Here is a 16180-nt window from a genome sequence, read left to right on the forward strand (position 1 = left end):
CCATACATACATACATACATACATACATACAAACCTTTCCTCTTTATAATATTAGTATAGATAAAATATGGTTTTCAAACACAGGTTTACATTTAAACCATATAAATCTTATCATTAAAATCTCAGTTCAAAAGTATTTACAGTACTGATCATTCCACAATATTATTACAATTACAAATAAATAAAAAACACAATCAAAATCAGGATTATCTTTATTTCTGACATTGTAAATACATGGGAACTTTCATTATGCTCTTCTTCATTTTCACTTTCCCTACTGCCATCACCTGTGTAAATCATTTCATCGATTAATTCAATTCACCTTTAAAAACAAAACGAAGAAGGGTATTTAATAGCAGCTCTATATAATTCCACACAGAGAGAACACATTTTTGACTGACAGGCTACCGTCTCCTATAGACCGGGAGATACTGACACAAAATTTCGAGTCATTTGTAACAGGATGGCGGTTCTACAGGGGTCTTAGTACGCAATGACAAAAAGAAAAACGATGGTGTGAACGCTGGTACCGGCGGCTTAGTCGCGTGGGCGTTAGTCGAACTCGTCGGAAAAATAGCGAAGTCAAACGATTTGTAACACAAAAATTTTAGAATTTACCGATAGCCCAAAAAAAAAAGAAGTAGGCGGTAGTGTCATGCCATACTTTTCCGGTGTGACTTACAGCCCGCCATACATAGACGCGAATGTGTTGATTTAAAAAAAACAATTCAACCATTTGTACCAGGCTAACTTTTGCACAGGTAACCATCGTCGTGCAGCCATTTACGAAAATCGCCATGCCATACTTTTCGGACGATTCCAAATGGTCGCCATACCGCCGAAAATCTGCAAATTTTTTTTTTGTAACAATTGTAACAGACAAATGACTCGAAATTTTGTGTCAGTATCTCCCGGTCTACTACCACCCGATTTGTTTTTGATTGTGTATGACCGTGAATTGACCTCTATTTGGGGAAGCGCGCCTGCGGTACGCCTGCGGTACGCCCGCGGCGCAACGGTGGCGTGCCGCCTCGACGCCTGTCCAAAATTCTTTCATACAAAATGTATAAGAAGGATGTGGTGCAAAACAGATTGAAGAGGCGCGCTTATGGCACGCCCGCGCCCGCACCGCTTGTGTTTGACCCGCGCCTAAACCGGCGTAGAGCATAGCGTAGAGCATTCTTTAGTAATTGTTCCTAGTGCGTTCGAAAAGATGTGCAGTATTAGAATATTGCATAGATATTCTAATACTGAACATCACTGAATACGAGTTTTCGTTTACACTAAAAGATAACGAAAGAATGCTCTTGCTCTAGCTCTTTGTTCGTTTGATTTAAATGCACCGTTATATTATAACATATTTTTATGAAAGTTCTTGATAAGCGTAAGGACTGATACAGATTAAAGGTGGGGCGATTATTATCGTAAAATGTTTGTACTACGAAAGTAAATTTAATAACATATCAAAGATGAGCTTGTGCTACGTTACTACTTGTGCTTATTAGTCCGTTTTCTTATGGGCATGCTTGTATGGAAAGGTATACATTTTTGAGTAAAGCAATGAAATTTGGTTCGAATGTTGTACTCGTCCACCTAAGCCAAAATCGCCTGGTAGCCAGTGTCTACTCCCCGGCAGAAGGGAGGGAGGGGGGGTTATAGAACAGAGCGCCCGGCGCTCGGAAAAAAAATTCTAGCGGATTCATTTGGCCCTTTGAGTCGAGTTTGGTGTCGTTATCAGGTAACTAGATGATGCCCGACTCATTCCCCATACCAGTTTTTTAGGGTTCCGTAGCAAAATATGTCACAATCTTTAAAATAATAAACTTTTGGCAGTGGTAAAATCCAAACAAACCAGTATATCTTTATATTTTTGTATCAAACTTGGTTTATAAAAAAATATTGTCTGAAAGGCCATTTCATGCAGATTATAAAAACATTAACATGTAACATATATCTTACCATTTTCAATGTGAAATAAATTATAGAAAGTTCAGGAACGTTCGTGAGCGCAGCGTAGGGGACGGCTAATAGACCCGAAAAATAAGCAATAACATAAAAAAAAAACCAGTCAAGTGCGAGTCTGACTCGCCCATGAGTGTTTCGTACTTATTTGTCCTATACCATGTTCTCTTGTCTGGTAGGACCTGGCTAACTGATACACACACACTTTCGTCTTTATAATATTAGTGTGATTTTTAATCATCTTTAAATTATAAATGAAGTCAGGTAACATTGTTAAAAATAAAGATATATATAATAATAGAACGTTTTTGTATTAATAATAATGACAACCACCTCCACAATTACATAATTCGGTACATTTGAACTGGCGTATAAAACACTTCAATCTGGAATTGCAAGATTTCACGCACCGACATCTTGTCAATTCAAAGCTTCTCTTTTCTTTTTATTTCAGATGGGCAAGGAATATTTTGATTTTTTTAGGTCCCTAAATATATACAGCCTGTAAAACTGCCCTTAAGGTGTGTTGTTTAAGGGCAGCTTCTGTGGGAGGCAAATTTTCGATTTGCCTGTCCGTTTTTGTGAAAAATTTGTTTGCGACCCTCATTTACTGTCACAGCGGGGTACAATGTGAAAAACAAACATGTACTTATAATAATTATAAAAATATATAAGTTCTGGATAAGAGTATCCTTAAAATATCGTGACCGTCCTTACCTATCATGCATTCGGTTTAAAGAACTTTATTTATCTCATAAACAAGAACAATACAATATGATCTTTTACAAATATGAGAAATAACAATTTTGCAGTTAGTATAACACAATCAGCTATCGAAATTAGTTAAGTATGTCTTTAATTTAGTTTTAAAAATAGTTAGATAGTTCTTTTAGACCTTCTAGCTTGGAATACATGATATTCTGTACTAGCCATATCTGTCGACTGTTCTTAACATTATTTTGGCTACTACTACTATATCGTGTGTTCCAAAGCTAGAAGGTCTAAAAGAACTATAGGTACACATGCATTTGGGGTATGGAAGGCATATCCGAATGTCACACGAGGATTTGAAGCACTAATTTAAAGTGGCAAATATGCAGACAGTGAAATTCAACAGTTTGTGATTACAATTGCAATTTTTTATAATTATTATAAGTACATGTTTGTTTTTCACATTGTACCCCGCTGTGACAGTAAATGAGGGTCGCAAACAAATTTTTCACAAAAACGGACAGGCAAATCGAAAATTTGCCTCCCACAGAAGCTGCCCTTAAACAACACACCTTAAGGGCAGTTTTACAGGCTGTATATATTTAGGGACCTAAAAAAATCAAAATATTCCTTGCCCATCTGAAATAAAAAGAAAAGAGAAGCTTTGAATTGACAAGATGTCGGTGCGTGAAATCTTGCAATTCCAGATTGAAGTGTTTTATACGCCAGTTCAAATGTACCGAATTATGTAATTGTGGAGGTGGTTGTCATTATTATTAATACAAAAACGTTCTATTATTATATATATCTTTATTTTTAACAATGTTACCTGACTTCATTTATAATTTAAAGATGATTAAAAATCACACTAATATTATAAAGACGAAAGTGTGTGTGTATCAGTTAGCCAGGTCCTACCAGACAAGAGAACATGGTATAGGACAAATAAGTACGAAACACTCATGGGCGAGTCAGACTCGCACTTGACTGGTTTTTTTTTTATGTTATTGCTTATTTTTCGGGTCTATTAGCCGTCCCCTACGCTGCGCTCACGAACGTTCCTGAACTTTCTATAATTTATTTCACATTGAAAATGGTAAGATATATGTTACATGTTAATGTTTTTATAATCTGCATGAAATGGCCTTTCAGACAGTATTTTTTTATAAACCAAGTTTGATACAAAAATATAAAGATATACTGGTTTGTTTGGATTTTGCCACTGCCAAAAGTTTATTATTTTAAAGATTGTGACATATTTTGCTACGGAACCCTAAAAAACTGGTATGGGGAATGAATCGGGCATCATCTAGTTACCTGATAACGACACCAAACTCGACTCAAAGGGCCAAATGAATCCGCCAGAATTTTTTTTCCGAGCGCCGGGCGCTCTGTTCTATAACCCCCCCTCCCTCCCTTCTGCCGGGGAGTAGACACTGGCTACCAGGCGATTTTGGCTTAGGTGGACGAGTACAACATTCGAACCAAATTTCATTGCTTTACTCAAAAATGTATACCTTTTCCCATAAGAAAACGGACTATATGCTGCGTTGTCGCAGTAATGAGATTTTGGGAATTATGACGTGGAATGGATAACGGATATGCTTATTGATTATTTCCTGGTTACGTCCAACTATTTAGTCATCGAAACGGTGAAGGAAAACATCGTGAGGAAACCGACATGTTAAAGAATAAAAAAAGTTTGACGACCTGTGACGGCTGTGACATCTTCCAACCCGCACTTGACTAGCGTGGTGGATTACGGTCTGATCAGTGATCAGTCCCAGCTCCCAGGCCCCAGCAGTGGGAACGTAGATAATATTATATGATGATGATTTAGTAGGTGTGTCTTTGGTTCAATATCGTTACTTAAAGGGTTTAGATATACCAACTTATTGCATTAAAAAATAAAACACTGGGTAAAAAGTTAGATTATATTTCATAAATAAGAACTTAAAATTTAATTCTCGAAACATTCATGGTTCGTATTTATTCAGCGACGAAGAATCTCTTGGCAGTGCCGGACCAGAAGTTAGAGGTGATGGTCTGTAAAATATTATTTGAGTGAGTTAACCATTTGAAATTAAGGCATTATAATAAACAATTACAAGATTTATCTGTTCGCATTATAGTTATGAAATATAATGCAATAAATTGCAAGAAAATGAAACGGATCACAAACTTTTGACAGTATACAGCCTTGAATCTAACGAGATTGATTGCATTTATTTGCATCATGTACGAGAACTTTATTTATTAATTATTTATTATATAAAACAATTAAAATGATTATGATTTGTTATAACTTAGAACTTTGACTTTTAAAGGTTTATTAAATGTATTATAGTAGTAAACAACATAATATTAATAATTGATATTAGGTACGTGTGAAATAATTTATAGCGTTTTTCTTACCACCACTAGTTCTTGGGGAGAGTATTCCCTTACATTCGTGATGCTGTTGCCATCTTTGAATGTTTGTACGTGTGTAAGTTTGTTGCCGTCTACAGTTATAACACTCTTGGGCTGAAATGAATTGAATAGGTAATTGTAATTATTAATTATTATGATTGAAATACTCGATGGTATGAATGTACCCACCACGCCGATATTTCATAACAATATGCAATTATTTTACCTATAGGTACCTAGGTATAACCTGTATTACCACAGTATGTATTACCTTACAATGTAACTTTTGAAAATACCGGCTTAAGTCAGTCTAAGCTGACGCAGGTAGTTTATTTATTATATTATGGGGGGGCAAATATCTCGCCTCGCGGCGGTGTTGTGAACAACTCCGGCTGAGTGGCCAGACGGCCGGAGCCTAGGGCGACTGAGTGAGGAACCTACGGACTATCCGAGCGTTGTCCAGCGCGGGCTCTTAGTTTATGTTGGCCTGGAGACGGGCAGCTGCTGATGGGGTCACGGACGAATTCTACCTATACCTACCCGTGGCCCCGTCGTTGATGCGGCTTGACGGAATACAGTGGGGTTTTGGTCGGTAGGAATCCGACATAGCCCACGGCCCTTTCCCCGGAGGCCGTGGGTATCTATGCAAGATTTCCCCACTTAAAAAAAAAAAAGGACTGCCCGCTGTATCCCCACTGTCATGGGCTTCACCGGTAAATCCAACCTCCTTAAATATTGTTTTAAGGAGGTAGGAACCAGCCCATAATTATATTAATTATTGTTAAAATAAAATTAATTATTATATATCTACAAAGATGGTAGCTTTTTTAATGTATCTTTTGACAACATTTTATAATATTCATGACCACCTTATATTTTGTAAAATTATGCTTCACTAGGTATTAGAACCCAGTTACTTAAAAAAGCTTCTCTTATAGTAGAGTCGAGACCGTGAGGGATTAGCCTTCACCGATTTGATATCAAGATGACTGCTGAGACGTATTTTTTATAAAATATACCTAATTCATAAACAAATATTCCTATGATCACTTGCTTATCAAAAAGTGTTTTTTTATTGTTATTTAAAGATACTCACAATAATTTCTGGTGTTAAGATTTCGTCAAACTCGACGCCGCTCTTGAATTTGTTTTCAAAGGTTTTTCCTTCGTAGACTGTTGTAATAATATATTCGTCTCCATCTTTATCCAATTTTTGTGACAATTTGCTATTGATTATTGCTTGAGTTTCTTGAGGTGAGAGTTCTAGAAAAAAATATCGTTTATTAATTTGTGTACCTATAACTGTAAAATCTCCATATGTGTAATAAATAACTATATACAGGGTGTAATCGTTAAGTGTGCACAGGCGATTATTCCGTAACTGTTGCATATATCAAAAAACTTTAAACTGATATCGAAAGCTCTCTATCTAATGAGTAAAATGACAATAATAACTTTTTTATAAATAAACCGGGAAATATCCAAAAAAAATACATCAAACACGCCCATACATTTAATTTCCCATACATTTTATATTCAAAGCAAATGTTCAAAGTGACATCCTCGTTTTGGAATACCATTATATTCCACATCGAGCTCTATTAACAGTTTATAAATGAATTGTCATTAAAATTAGCGAAGTAATATAAGCACAAAGCCAAAAAAAGAACCAAAACCTTTCATATTACATTTGATGTAAAATTTTTGGATGTTTCCCGTTTTATTTTTAAAAAGTTTTTATTGTCATTTTACTCATTAGGTAAAGGGCTTTCGATATCAGTTTAAAGTTTTTTGATATCTGCAATAGTTACGGAATAATCGCCTGTGCACACTTAACGATTGCACCCTGTATCTTCTATACTATAATAATATTATAAAGCTGAAGAGTTTGTTTGTTTGTTTGTTTGTTTGTTTGAACGTGCTAATCTCGGGAACTACTGGTCCGATTTGAAAAATTATTTCGGTGTTAGATAGCCCATTTATCGAGGAAGGTTATAGGCTATATATCATCACGCTACGAGTGCTACGACCAATAGGGGTGGAGCCACGGGGGTGAAACCGCGCGGAGCAGCTAGTATGTAGATATAAGTAAACAATCAAAGTAATCAATCCCAACTGATAATATTATACAAGTAAATCACTACATACTATAAAACAAAGTCACCTTCTCTGTCCCTTTGTATGCTTAAATTTTTAAAACTACCCAACGGATTTTGATGCTGTTTTTTTAATAGATAGAGTGATTCAAGAGGAAGGTTTTACTATATAACTTATTAGGTTTTAGACAAAGCGGGCGAAGCCGCGGGCGGAAAGCTAGTTAAGAATAAAAAAAGGTAAATTTACATGAAAAATGATTCTTAATATTTTACTTACTAAAACTTTCTGCGAAAGCGTCGAAGTTTTCGGAGCGGTCCAATTTGTACATTTTCCCAAAGAAAGACATGGTGATTTTGTAATTGCTTTGTAAAAGAACTTCGACAAAGTGATAATAAAATGCAATGTGTGGGTGACTTATATTAGTGATGAGTCCGATAATCTATGTTCATATCAATGCTCATCATTAATCGATATAATATATAATTATATTCAGTGGCGGATTTACCAGCAGGCTGAGTAGGCTGGAGCCTAGGGCGGCAAATTTTAAGGGGCGGCAAATTTAGTTCATAAATTTATTATTTCGGTTTACAAATTTAAAAAAAAAAATTAATACGAATTTCGAAAATTGGAGAGAAATTAAAATATTTAACAAAAATCGAAATATTCTCATATACAGTGCTAATTAATAAATATTTCAACATCTGCATGATGAACAATTCCTAAACGCTTTACTAATTATACATTAATGATTATGAACTTTTAGAATATCGCGATTCGATATTATAATCGAAATTTTTAATCTAATATATCTAATATATTCTAATATATCTAATATCTATCTAATATATATTATAAAGGCGAAAGTTTGTAAGGATGTATGGATGTATGGATGTTTGTTACTCTTTCACGTAAAAACTACTGAACCGATTACAATGAAATTTAGCACACATATAGACGGTAACTTGGATTAACACATAGGATAGTTTTTATCCCGGAAATCCCACGGGAACGGGAACTATGCGGGTTTTCCTTTGCAAACGCGGGCGAAGCCGCGGGCGGAAATCTAGTTTTTACATATATATTCTTCACTGATAAGTGATACCTGCTATAATTTTTTCTCCGTGTACCTAATAATTATGAGATCTGCTTACCCAATTCAATCGATATAATATCGATGGTCTAATAAAAATACTGACCAAAATTGACTAATTTTTATTAAATAAAAAACTAGTTCAATATCTTATAGAGATCATATTAATCAAATAACTGGTAGTTGAACGACTGTGACTTGACAATAAAAAAATTCCCTCCACAAAATATGAAGTGAGACAGTTTGCTCATTAGAAAATTGATACATTTTAAAAGTTAATTATTTTATTTGCAGTAAGAAAAAGTTTGGAAAATACAAATGAGCAGGCCTTAAGCGCTCATGTCGTACACGAATTATTTAAATTAAATGTTTACATCAGTAGATTTGATAACAGATAACTTTTTCGCAAAGCCAACTTTTTCAGAAAATGCCAATCGGAATGAATTAATTATAATAAAAGGCTTATTACACTACCCGATATGAAGGGCCCTGCATCTAGGGTGGGCGTGTTCCCTAGTTAGTGTGGCACTTATTACACTTCTCTGCGAATTGGGCGGTGGGCCCTAACTCAGTTTATACGCGAATGTCTAGAGAGATAAACGTATTGTTGCATTTTACATTATGCCGCCGTCAGTATCGAAACTTCAAAAAGTTACTGTAGCAGTGGCAACCGTTGACGCAATAACAAATATTAAAAAAAGAAGAGAAAGATCTGGATGAAAGAGTATTTGCGGTTACGTGAAAAGCTTTCAAATATGCAAATACTAAGCGTGCTTTAACCGGGAGTTTTAATGAATTAATTAGAGTAGGTGCAGAACAATTTGAACACTTGTTGAGTTTTAAAACAATTAAATAAACAATTGATTTAAACAATTTATTTATTTGTTAACATGGCGGTGTGATCACAAACATTTGGAACTTCCCTTTTAAGTTATATAAACCTGTAGTAGGGAAGTTTGGTGACACCTTACATACAAAAGCAGCCACTCCACGCAACAGTCGCGCGGCAACTGAGCTCCCTAACCGCCCTAAACGTTATTACATCACCCAATCTGCAGGGCGCTTAGGGAGCTAGGCAGATCGGGCAGACCCGATCGCCCTAAATCGGGACACTAACTCCCTAAGTCTTATTACACCACTCTTAGTTAGGGTTAGGGTCCCTAAAAATTGGGTGGTCTAATAAGCCTTTAAGATGAAACAATACTCAGCTGCAATTTTTTATTCAACGGCTTCTCTCCAGTTAAACAAGTACATATATTAAAAAAAATTGAAGTGAAAAAATTATTTTTTCGAAAGTTACTTATCGTGTAATAATCATAACCGAAAAAATAATTTTTATAAGCTCAGCGATCATTTTTCTTTCCGATAAGTTGCTTTTTAAATAATATTAATGTACATCATATTTGTTAGAAAACATCGGATTTCGATTTTTAATTTTTTAGGCAAGAGTAGAGCATACCTACTACGCGCTTCGCACTTAAGGCATGCATGTGGTATACGATTGAGATATTTTTTCCTTAAAATAATGTTGAATTTATATTTTTTTGGTTTTATGGCATTCAAATGCTTTATAAATATAAATTTATATATATTTTATAACTTTATATATATTTTTTCTATTCTGTATAAATTTATAAAATAATGTTTTTTGATAATTCTTTGCTGTAAAAATAATCAAGGATCTAACACGGTACCATAGTTCTCAATAATAATAACTATATGGGAAAAGTTGATGTAACGAGGATGATGGAGCACAAATTATAAAGTTGAAATTTTATTGATAGAAAATTGATATGATTGTGGACTAAGATATAAAAATTTAGAGGCGGCAAAAATTGAATAGCCTACGGGCGGCAAATCTATAAATCCGCCACTGATTATATTACATACTAGCTGTTGCCCGCGACTTCGTCCGCGATTACGTCGTTTTTCGTCATTCGTCGTTTAAAAAAAATACGTGACACTTTATTTTTGAATGTTCTTAATTGTCTCTTATAAAAATTAACTACATTAAAATTGAATACTCTGATAAGAAAATCTTAAAATCGGAGGACATCGAAAATCTGAGGAAAACATGAGTGAATTTGATTTAAATTCTACATTACTTAGTAATTCAAATAATAATCTAAATTAAATGTAGATTAACAGTTTGAGCGCATCATTATATAATATGTACCTAAGTATTAAATTACGTTAGTTTACATAGTAATTTTACTAAAAACACGATGACTTTCTTTCGCGCTCGGTACAACAAACTAAGCATGTTTGTAGATGTTTGTGGTACGTGGCCCGCGTCACTCGACCCCCCGTGAGTTCCCCTCCGTTACTATGCGAAAATACATTCGTCGCCCTACCGTAGGAAAAATTGTAATATTTTAAATTCGAGAAATATTGATTTCTTGTATTCGACTATTCGTTGTAGTCGAATACAAAATATATTTGAAGAAACTTAGGTTGGCCTTCAGGCAAAAGGGATCCTATCAAATGATAAACTTGACCTTGTATCTTAAAAGTAAGCATGAAAGGATCCTCTGATAATTGTTGAGCACCAAAGGATCATTTAAAACGCACTACTATAAGAGCGAATATTGTCTAAGAACTGTTTAGATTGCACATGTTCCTCTAAAAGTAGTGATTTCAAAGGTTCTGGTGTATCTTCAAACGAAAGCCGACTCCTTACTCCTCTTTAAAGCATTACAAAAAGAACATACTACGTTAATATCGCCTATACAGAAGATGATCTGTAATCAATTGTGAGGTTATAAGCAAACCCACTTTTATATTTGTCGGACCACACCACCGAATTCGTAGATTGATCTTCTATGTTTACCTCTAAGTCATTAAGACTCGAAATCTGTCTACAGTAAGACGGGCCTCTCGCTATTCGTCCGTTTCAAGAGACCAAATAGTTTCAATTCTTAATCTTTCATTAAACAAACTTATTAATCGTACTTGTCTCAAATAATGGTAATATTCGCGTCCCTACTCTAGTCATTGCTTATGCTCATGTTCATCTTCAAGAGATCGAATAATATTCTGGTGCACCCTATCATTTGTCAAACGGTCTTCATATTGAGTAAAAATTTCAGATTATCGAGATAAAATATGTCATTTGCGGTCAGCTGTGAGACGTTATACCCTCTCAGTGAAGGTTTCGGTCTCACAGGATAGTACATGCCGTTCGCGGTCAGTTGTGAGCCGCAATTCTCGTTGTGAAGCGGTTTCAGGTTCTCGGCATAACACATGTTGTTTTCGGTCAATAGTAAGCCTCTTACCTCTAACGATCCTTGAGAACTCTTATTTCTCATTTTCTTATCTTTGCTCGAATTTCGATATAAAGATTTTTTAGGTGGCACTGATGCGAGTGAATAAAAATTAAGTTGAAACGGACTGAGAGTGTTATAATCATCAATCATCATCATCATCAATACATATAATAAAATTGTGGAAAAGCGATGTCTGTACAATGAAAATATGTAGAAAAAAATTAGCAGGTGTTATTATTAAATCGATCTTGAACCCAAAACTTTAGTTAAATTTTTTTTTGTCTGTTTGTATGTATGTTTGTGCACGCTAATCTCAGAAACGGCTTATCCGATTTAGATGCGGTTTTCACTAATGTATTGTGGTAATCTTCATTTAACATTTAGTGTTTAATTCATGTCAATCGGTTCATAAATAAAAAAGTTATGACAATTTATAAGTAATCACGGCGAACATTTGCTAAGGCATTCTATTGTACACTGTACAGTGTACGATAAAACGTAATTTATCTGTTATACGCTACAGTTATTCCTTTACATGTCCAGATGATCATATCAAAATTCCCCAAGGGTTTGGGGGTAAGCTGAGGTAGTAGGGGGGGGGGCGGGGTCAAATTAACATTATGGTTACTTCTAATAGGTAAATTTTCCACATAAAATGTCCTTTAAATTATGTCGTATTATATTTTTAACCCCCGACGCAAAAAGACGGGTGTTATGTGTTTGACTGCTATGTATTTCTGTGTGTGCGTGTGTGTGTGTCTGTCTATGGCACCGTAGCTGGCTAACAGGTAAACCGAATTAGATGCGGCTTTTTTTTTGTTAGGCAGCATATTTTCAGACGCTGGTTCTTAGATAAATTGTATCAAAATCGGTTCATCCACTTATTATACCTACATAGGGGTAAAAGTGGGAATGAAAAAAATGATATAATAATTTATTTTTAAAGATCGTCGGGAAGTTTATGAAATTATTTATTCCTTTTTCTATACACTTTTCTTCGATTAAACGGTTTAGTTACGTGCTCCCTCTCTCTCTCTTCAGCCTTTAGTTACGTGCGTGAGACAGGAAACATCTAATTTGGATTTGTTGCTGGATTTGATAAAAATTGAGTATCGATTAAGCTGATCAGTGGCTACACCATACATTATTAAAAACATCCATTTAAGAAAGGAAGGAAATAGAATTTGCTCCTCTCCCCCCCTGGTTCCTAAAAAATAATATGACATAATTTAAAATAAATTTTACGTAGAATTAGTTAGGCATTTCTTTTTTGATTTTCGATATTATATACTAATCATAATTTTTAATTACAATATTATGTAGTAACTATTTGGTATAGGTTAGGCATTTCATTTCTTGATTTTCTTTAATAAGTTGGTACGTAAGTTTTTTAGCTCAGTTTAGTAAGAAACTTTAATAACAATTCTTTTAATTATTTATGGTAGTACGTATTTACTCAATAATTGTATGTTAAGTAGTAATTCAGCATGGGCGTAGCCACGGTGGGGCTGGGTGGGGCGCTTACCCTGGCTTTGATCTGGTAGGTACCAATTGTGAAGTGTAGGAAGAGTGGGCGTGGGCGTTGGCGTGGGCCTGGGAGTGGGCGTGGGAGTGGAAGCATGAAAATAAAAACAATTATTCTTGCCCCACCCTGAGCCCATGGTCATAGGTCCCATAGTCACTATTCCACGCGGACGAAGTCGCGGGCACAGCTAGTAGACAAATATAATCAGAAAGCTCTGAACTCCTAAGCTCAACCATAAAAGATAGACATTTATGATGTCGGGAGATATTTTTTATATAATATGGAGAACATTTCTTTCATACTTGATTTCTGTGTAGCTTTAACCCGTAGGTTGCACACGCGACGAAAGCTTAAAAATGGAGTTACTGCTCTGCTCACGAATATGAAAAATAATTGTACCAAGTTTCGTTTAAATCCGTCGAGTAGTTTTTGGTTCTATAACGGTTATACAGACAGACAGACGGAAAAATTTTTGGCGTCAGTGTCGATCCCTAATCATCTCGTGATAGTTATTTAGGAAATATATTTCATGTACAGAATTGACCTCTACAGATTTAATATAAGTATATAAGTATACATATAATTGGATTCCAATTTCCATGTAACGTTAAATTCGACTATACAATAACTAACAGACAACTCAGGTTACTCTCGTTTCCGTAAGTTGAGGCGGCTACATCCTCATAACTTCATTTTACGTGAACGAAACGACAGCGCGGTTTAATTCGATGCCAACACCATCAAAAAAAAGGAAATATTTTTAATTGTGAAAAAATATTATGATTTGTACACTATTAATACTATTTTAACATTAACACAAAATATAAGACTGTGAGTGTGTAAAAATAAATCCAGCTAGTTTCACATCAAACTTATGTTTTTAATTAGGTATACGACATGAAAATATATTAATTACCAAGCAATAATCATACAGGTAAATACTGAACAAAAGTATTAACAGTCAAAGTATATTTTTACTTACAACATGTAAATGATGAAGGAATAATAATTATCAACAAACTAACCTTTTTGTATTATTGTTTATAAATATAAATTCATAAACAATAAATTTATAAAGAATAGAAAAAATTCGACCACTAAAGAATGCTGGTTCGAGTCCCGCCTCGTTATCGAATTTTTAAAATACGAAGATTTTTAAAAATGTAACCAATGAACACAATCAATATTAGATTAACTGTAATGGTGTCTAGTTTGACTTAAAATAATAAACATCTACCCTCACTTTTAAAAATGTAGTATATTCACAGTTCACACGAATTATAAGCGCACCTTATAGGGAAGGGAAGATATGGGTTAAAGAGTTAAATAAAATAAATAACATAATTATATTTAAATTATTAATTTTTAACATTGTGTCCAGTAGTGTTAACATGTAAATTGATTTGATTTTTACGAAATCTCATAGATGGCGCTGTTTCAAATTTGTATACTAATAAATTCATTAAACTGATTCTCTGCCCAAATTACGTAAATGACATAGTTTTTATTGTGTAAAGCTAGATAATAGCATGGCTTACCCGAAACCAACATTTAAACATGAGTCTTTAGATTGTACGCTGTCGTAATATACGGAATACGTAAGAAAAAAAAAGGTTCACAGCTCCTCCCCCGGAGGTGATAGCATGATAATATGTTTAAAAAAGCCTCACTCGACCTGTTAGTAATATTCATGCAAAATTTGAAGTCAATCTATGCAGTACTTTTCGAGATTAGCCTGGACAAACATACAGACAAACAGACAAACAGACAAACAGACAAAAATTCTAAAAACTATGTTTTTGGCTTCTATATCGATTATAGATCATGGATTATGTATTCTTTTAAAAAAATATTCAATGTACAGTTTTGACTTTCCTACGATTTTATTATATGTATAGAATAGATTAACCGAAACGATTTTTTCTGTATGTAGGTATAATATTTTTTTATACTAATTAAGTTATTTACCCATCGTTTATGAAATAAAACTATGTTATTCAGTTACCTACCTAGACTCTAGAGTAGGTATGTTATTCGGATCATCTTTTTGATTTATTCTTTCGCAACATTAGACCGTATTTGTTTATATCAGGTTCTATTAAAATATGTTTTTAAGGCGTTTAAGTTTTATATATTGTCATAAGAAGTCATACAATTTCACGAAAGCTACGCGCGACTACTAGCCCAGTGAAATTAGGTAAAAAAAGGGGTCAACCTCGGAATGAAAGATAATAAGCTGGAAATTGGTAAAAACCTTTGTTTTGTTACCCTAAATATTGTCTCAAAAGTCACAAATGCTATCGTGTCCGCGTCTTAAGATATTGAAGGTCAAAGGTCACAAAAAATGATTTTTCGCGAATATCTCGGTTCCTATTGCTTAAATGATATTTTCACCTTTTATAAAAGTTGGAGAGTATAAAATTCTCTACAACTTTTGTCTAAACTTTTTTTTTATACGATTAACCGTTTTTGCGGTAGAGCGCGAAGAGTGCGCAGCGTACAGTCATATATGAGCTAATGCAGGGTCAAGCGTGAGTTACGGTTATAATTAAAAAAATTATAATTATTAAGCAATGCCCATTATTTCTGTACTTATTCTTAATTATTATATTTAATTATTCAACTATAGTATATTATTAATTCTGGATTATCTATTTTAGTTATATTTTAAAATAAAAAGACAGTAAGGAAATATATTTTAGATATATCTTTATTTTTCACTAGCGGGCCGCCCCGGCTTCGCCCGTGGTACATATTTCGCAATAAAAAGTAGCCTATGTCCTTTCTCGGGTATCAAAATATCTCCATACCAAATTTCATGTAAATTGGTTCAGTAGTTTAGGCGTGATTGAGTAACAGACAGACAGACAGAGTTACTTTCGCATTTATAATATTATGAGATTGATATGTTGACGGGCTGCTACACTTGTTGGTGGAAGTGTTGACAATTGTACAGGTTTATTTAGTTTTGTTAATTTGATGAATTGCGTGTAGCGGAAATAATCAAGGTTGTCCTCAGATTCTGGAGCATTATATAATGCCAAAAAGATGCGCACTCCATTTTAAAATAAAGTTTGTACGGGGCAGTTTTCTTGTTGAAATACTTCCACCAGTTTA

General features: G+C 34.3%; 1 protein-coding gene across 1 annotated transcript; it reads right to left on the reverse strand.

Moving 5' to 3' along the window:
- Positions 1-4605: 4605 nt before the first annotated feature.
- On the reverse strand, positions 4606-7528 carry LOC149478836 (fatty acid-binding protein 2-like). The gene is made up of 4 exons (XM_089708482.1): positions 7459-7528; positions 6182-6348; positions 5089-5199; positions 4606-4719 (listed from the first exon to the last, which is right to left on the reverse strand). Exons 1-4 carry the CDS (start codon positions 7526-7528, stop codon positions 4663-4665), a joined length of 405 nt encoding a protein of 134 aa, XP_089564608.1. The 3' UTR covers positions 4606-4662.
- Positions 7529-16180: the final 8652 nt, after the last annotated feature.

The sequence above is a fragment of the Colias philodice genome, chromosome 21, assembly GCF_061535455.1.
Source record: "Colias philodice isolate Cphi_HAF_F1 chromosome 21, ilColPhil1 Martin Lab GWU primary, whole genome shotgun sequence".
Lineage (NCBI taxonomy): Eukaryota > Metazoa > Arthropoda > Insecta > Lepidoptera > Pieridae > Colias > Colias philodice.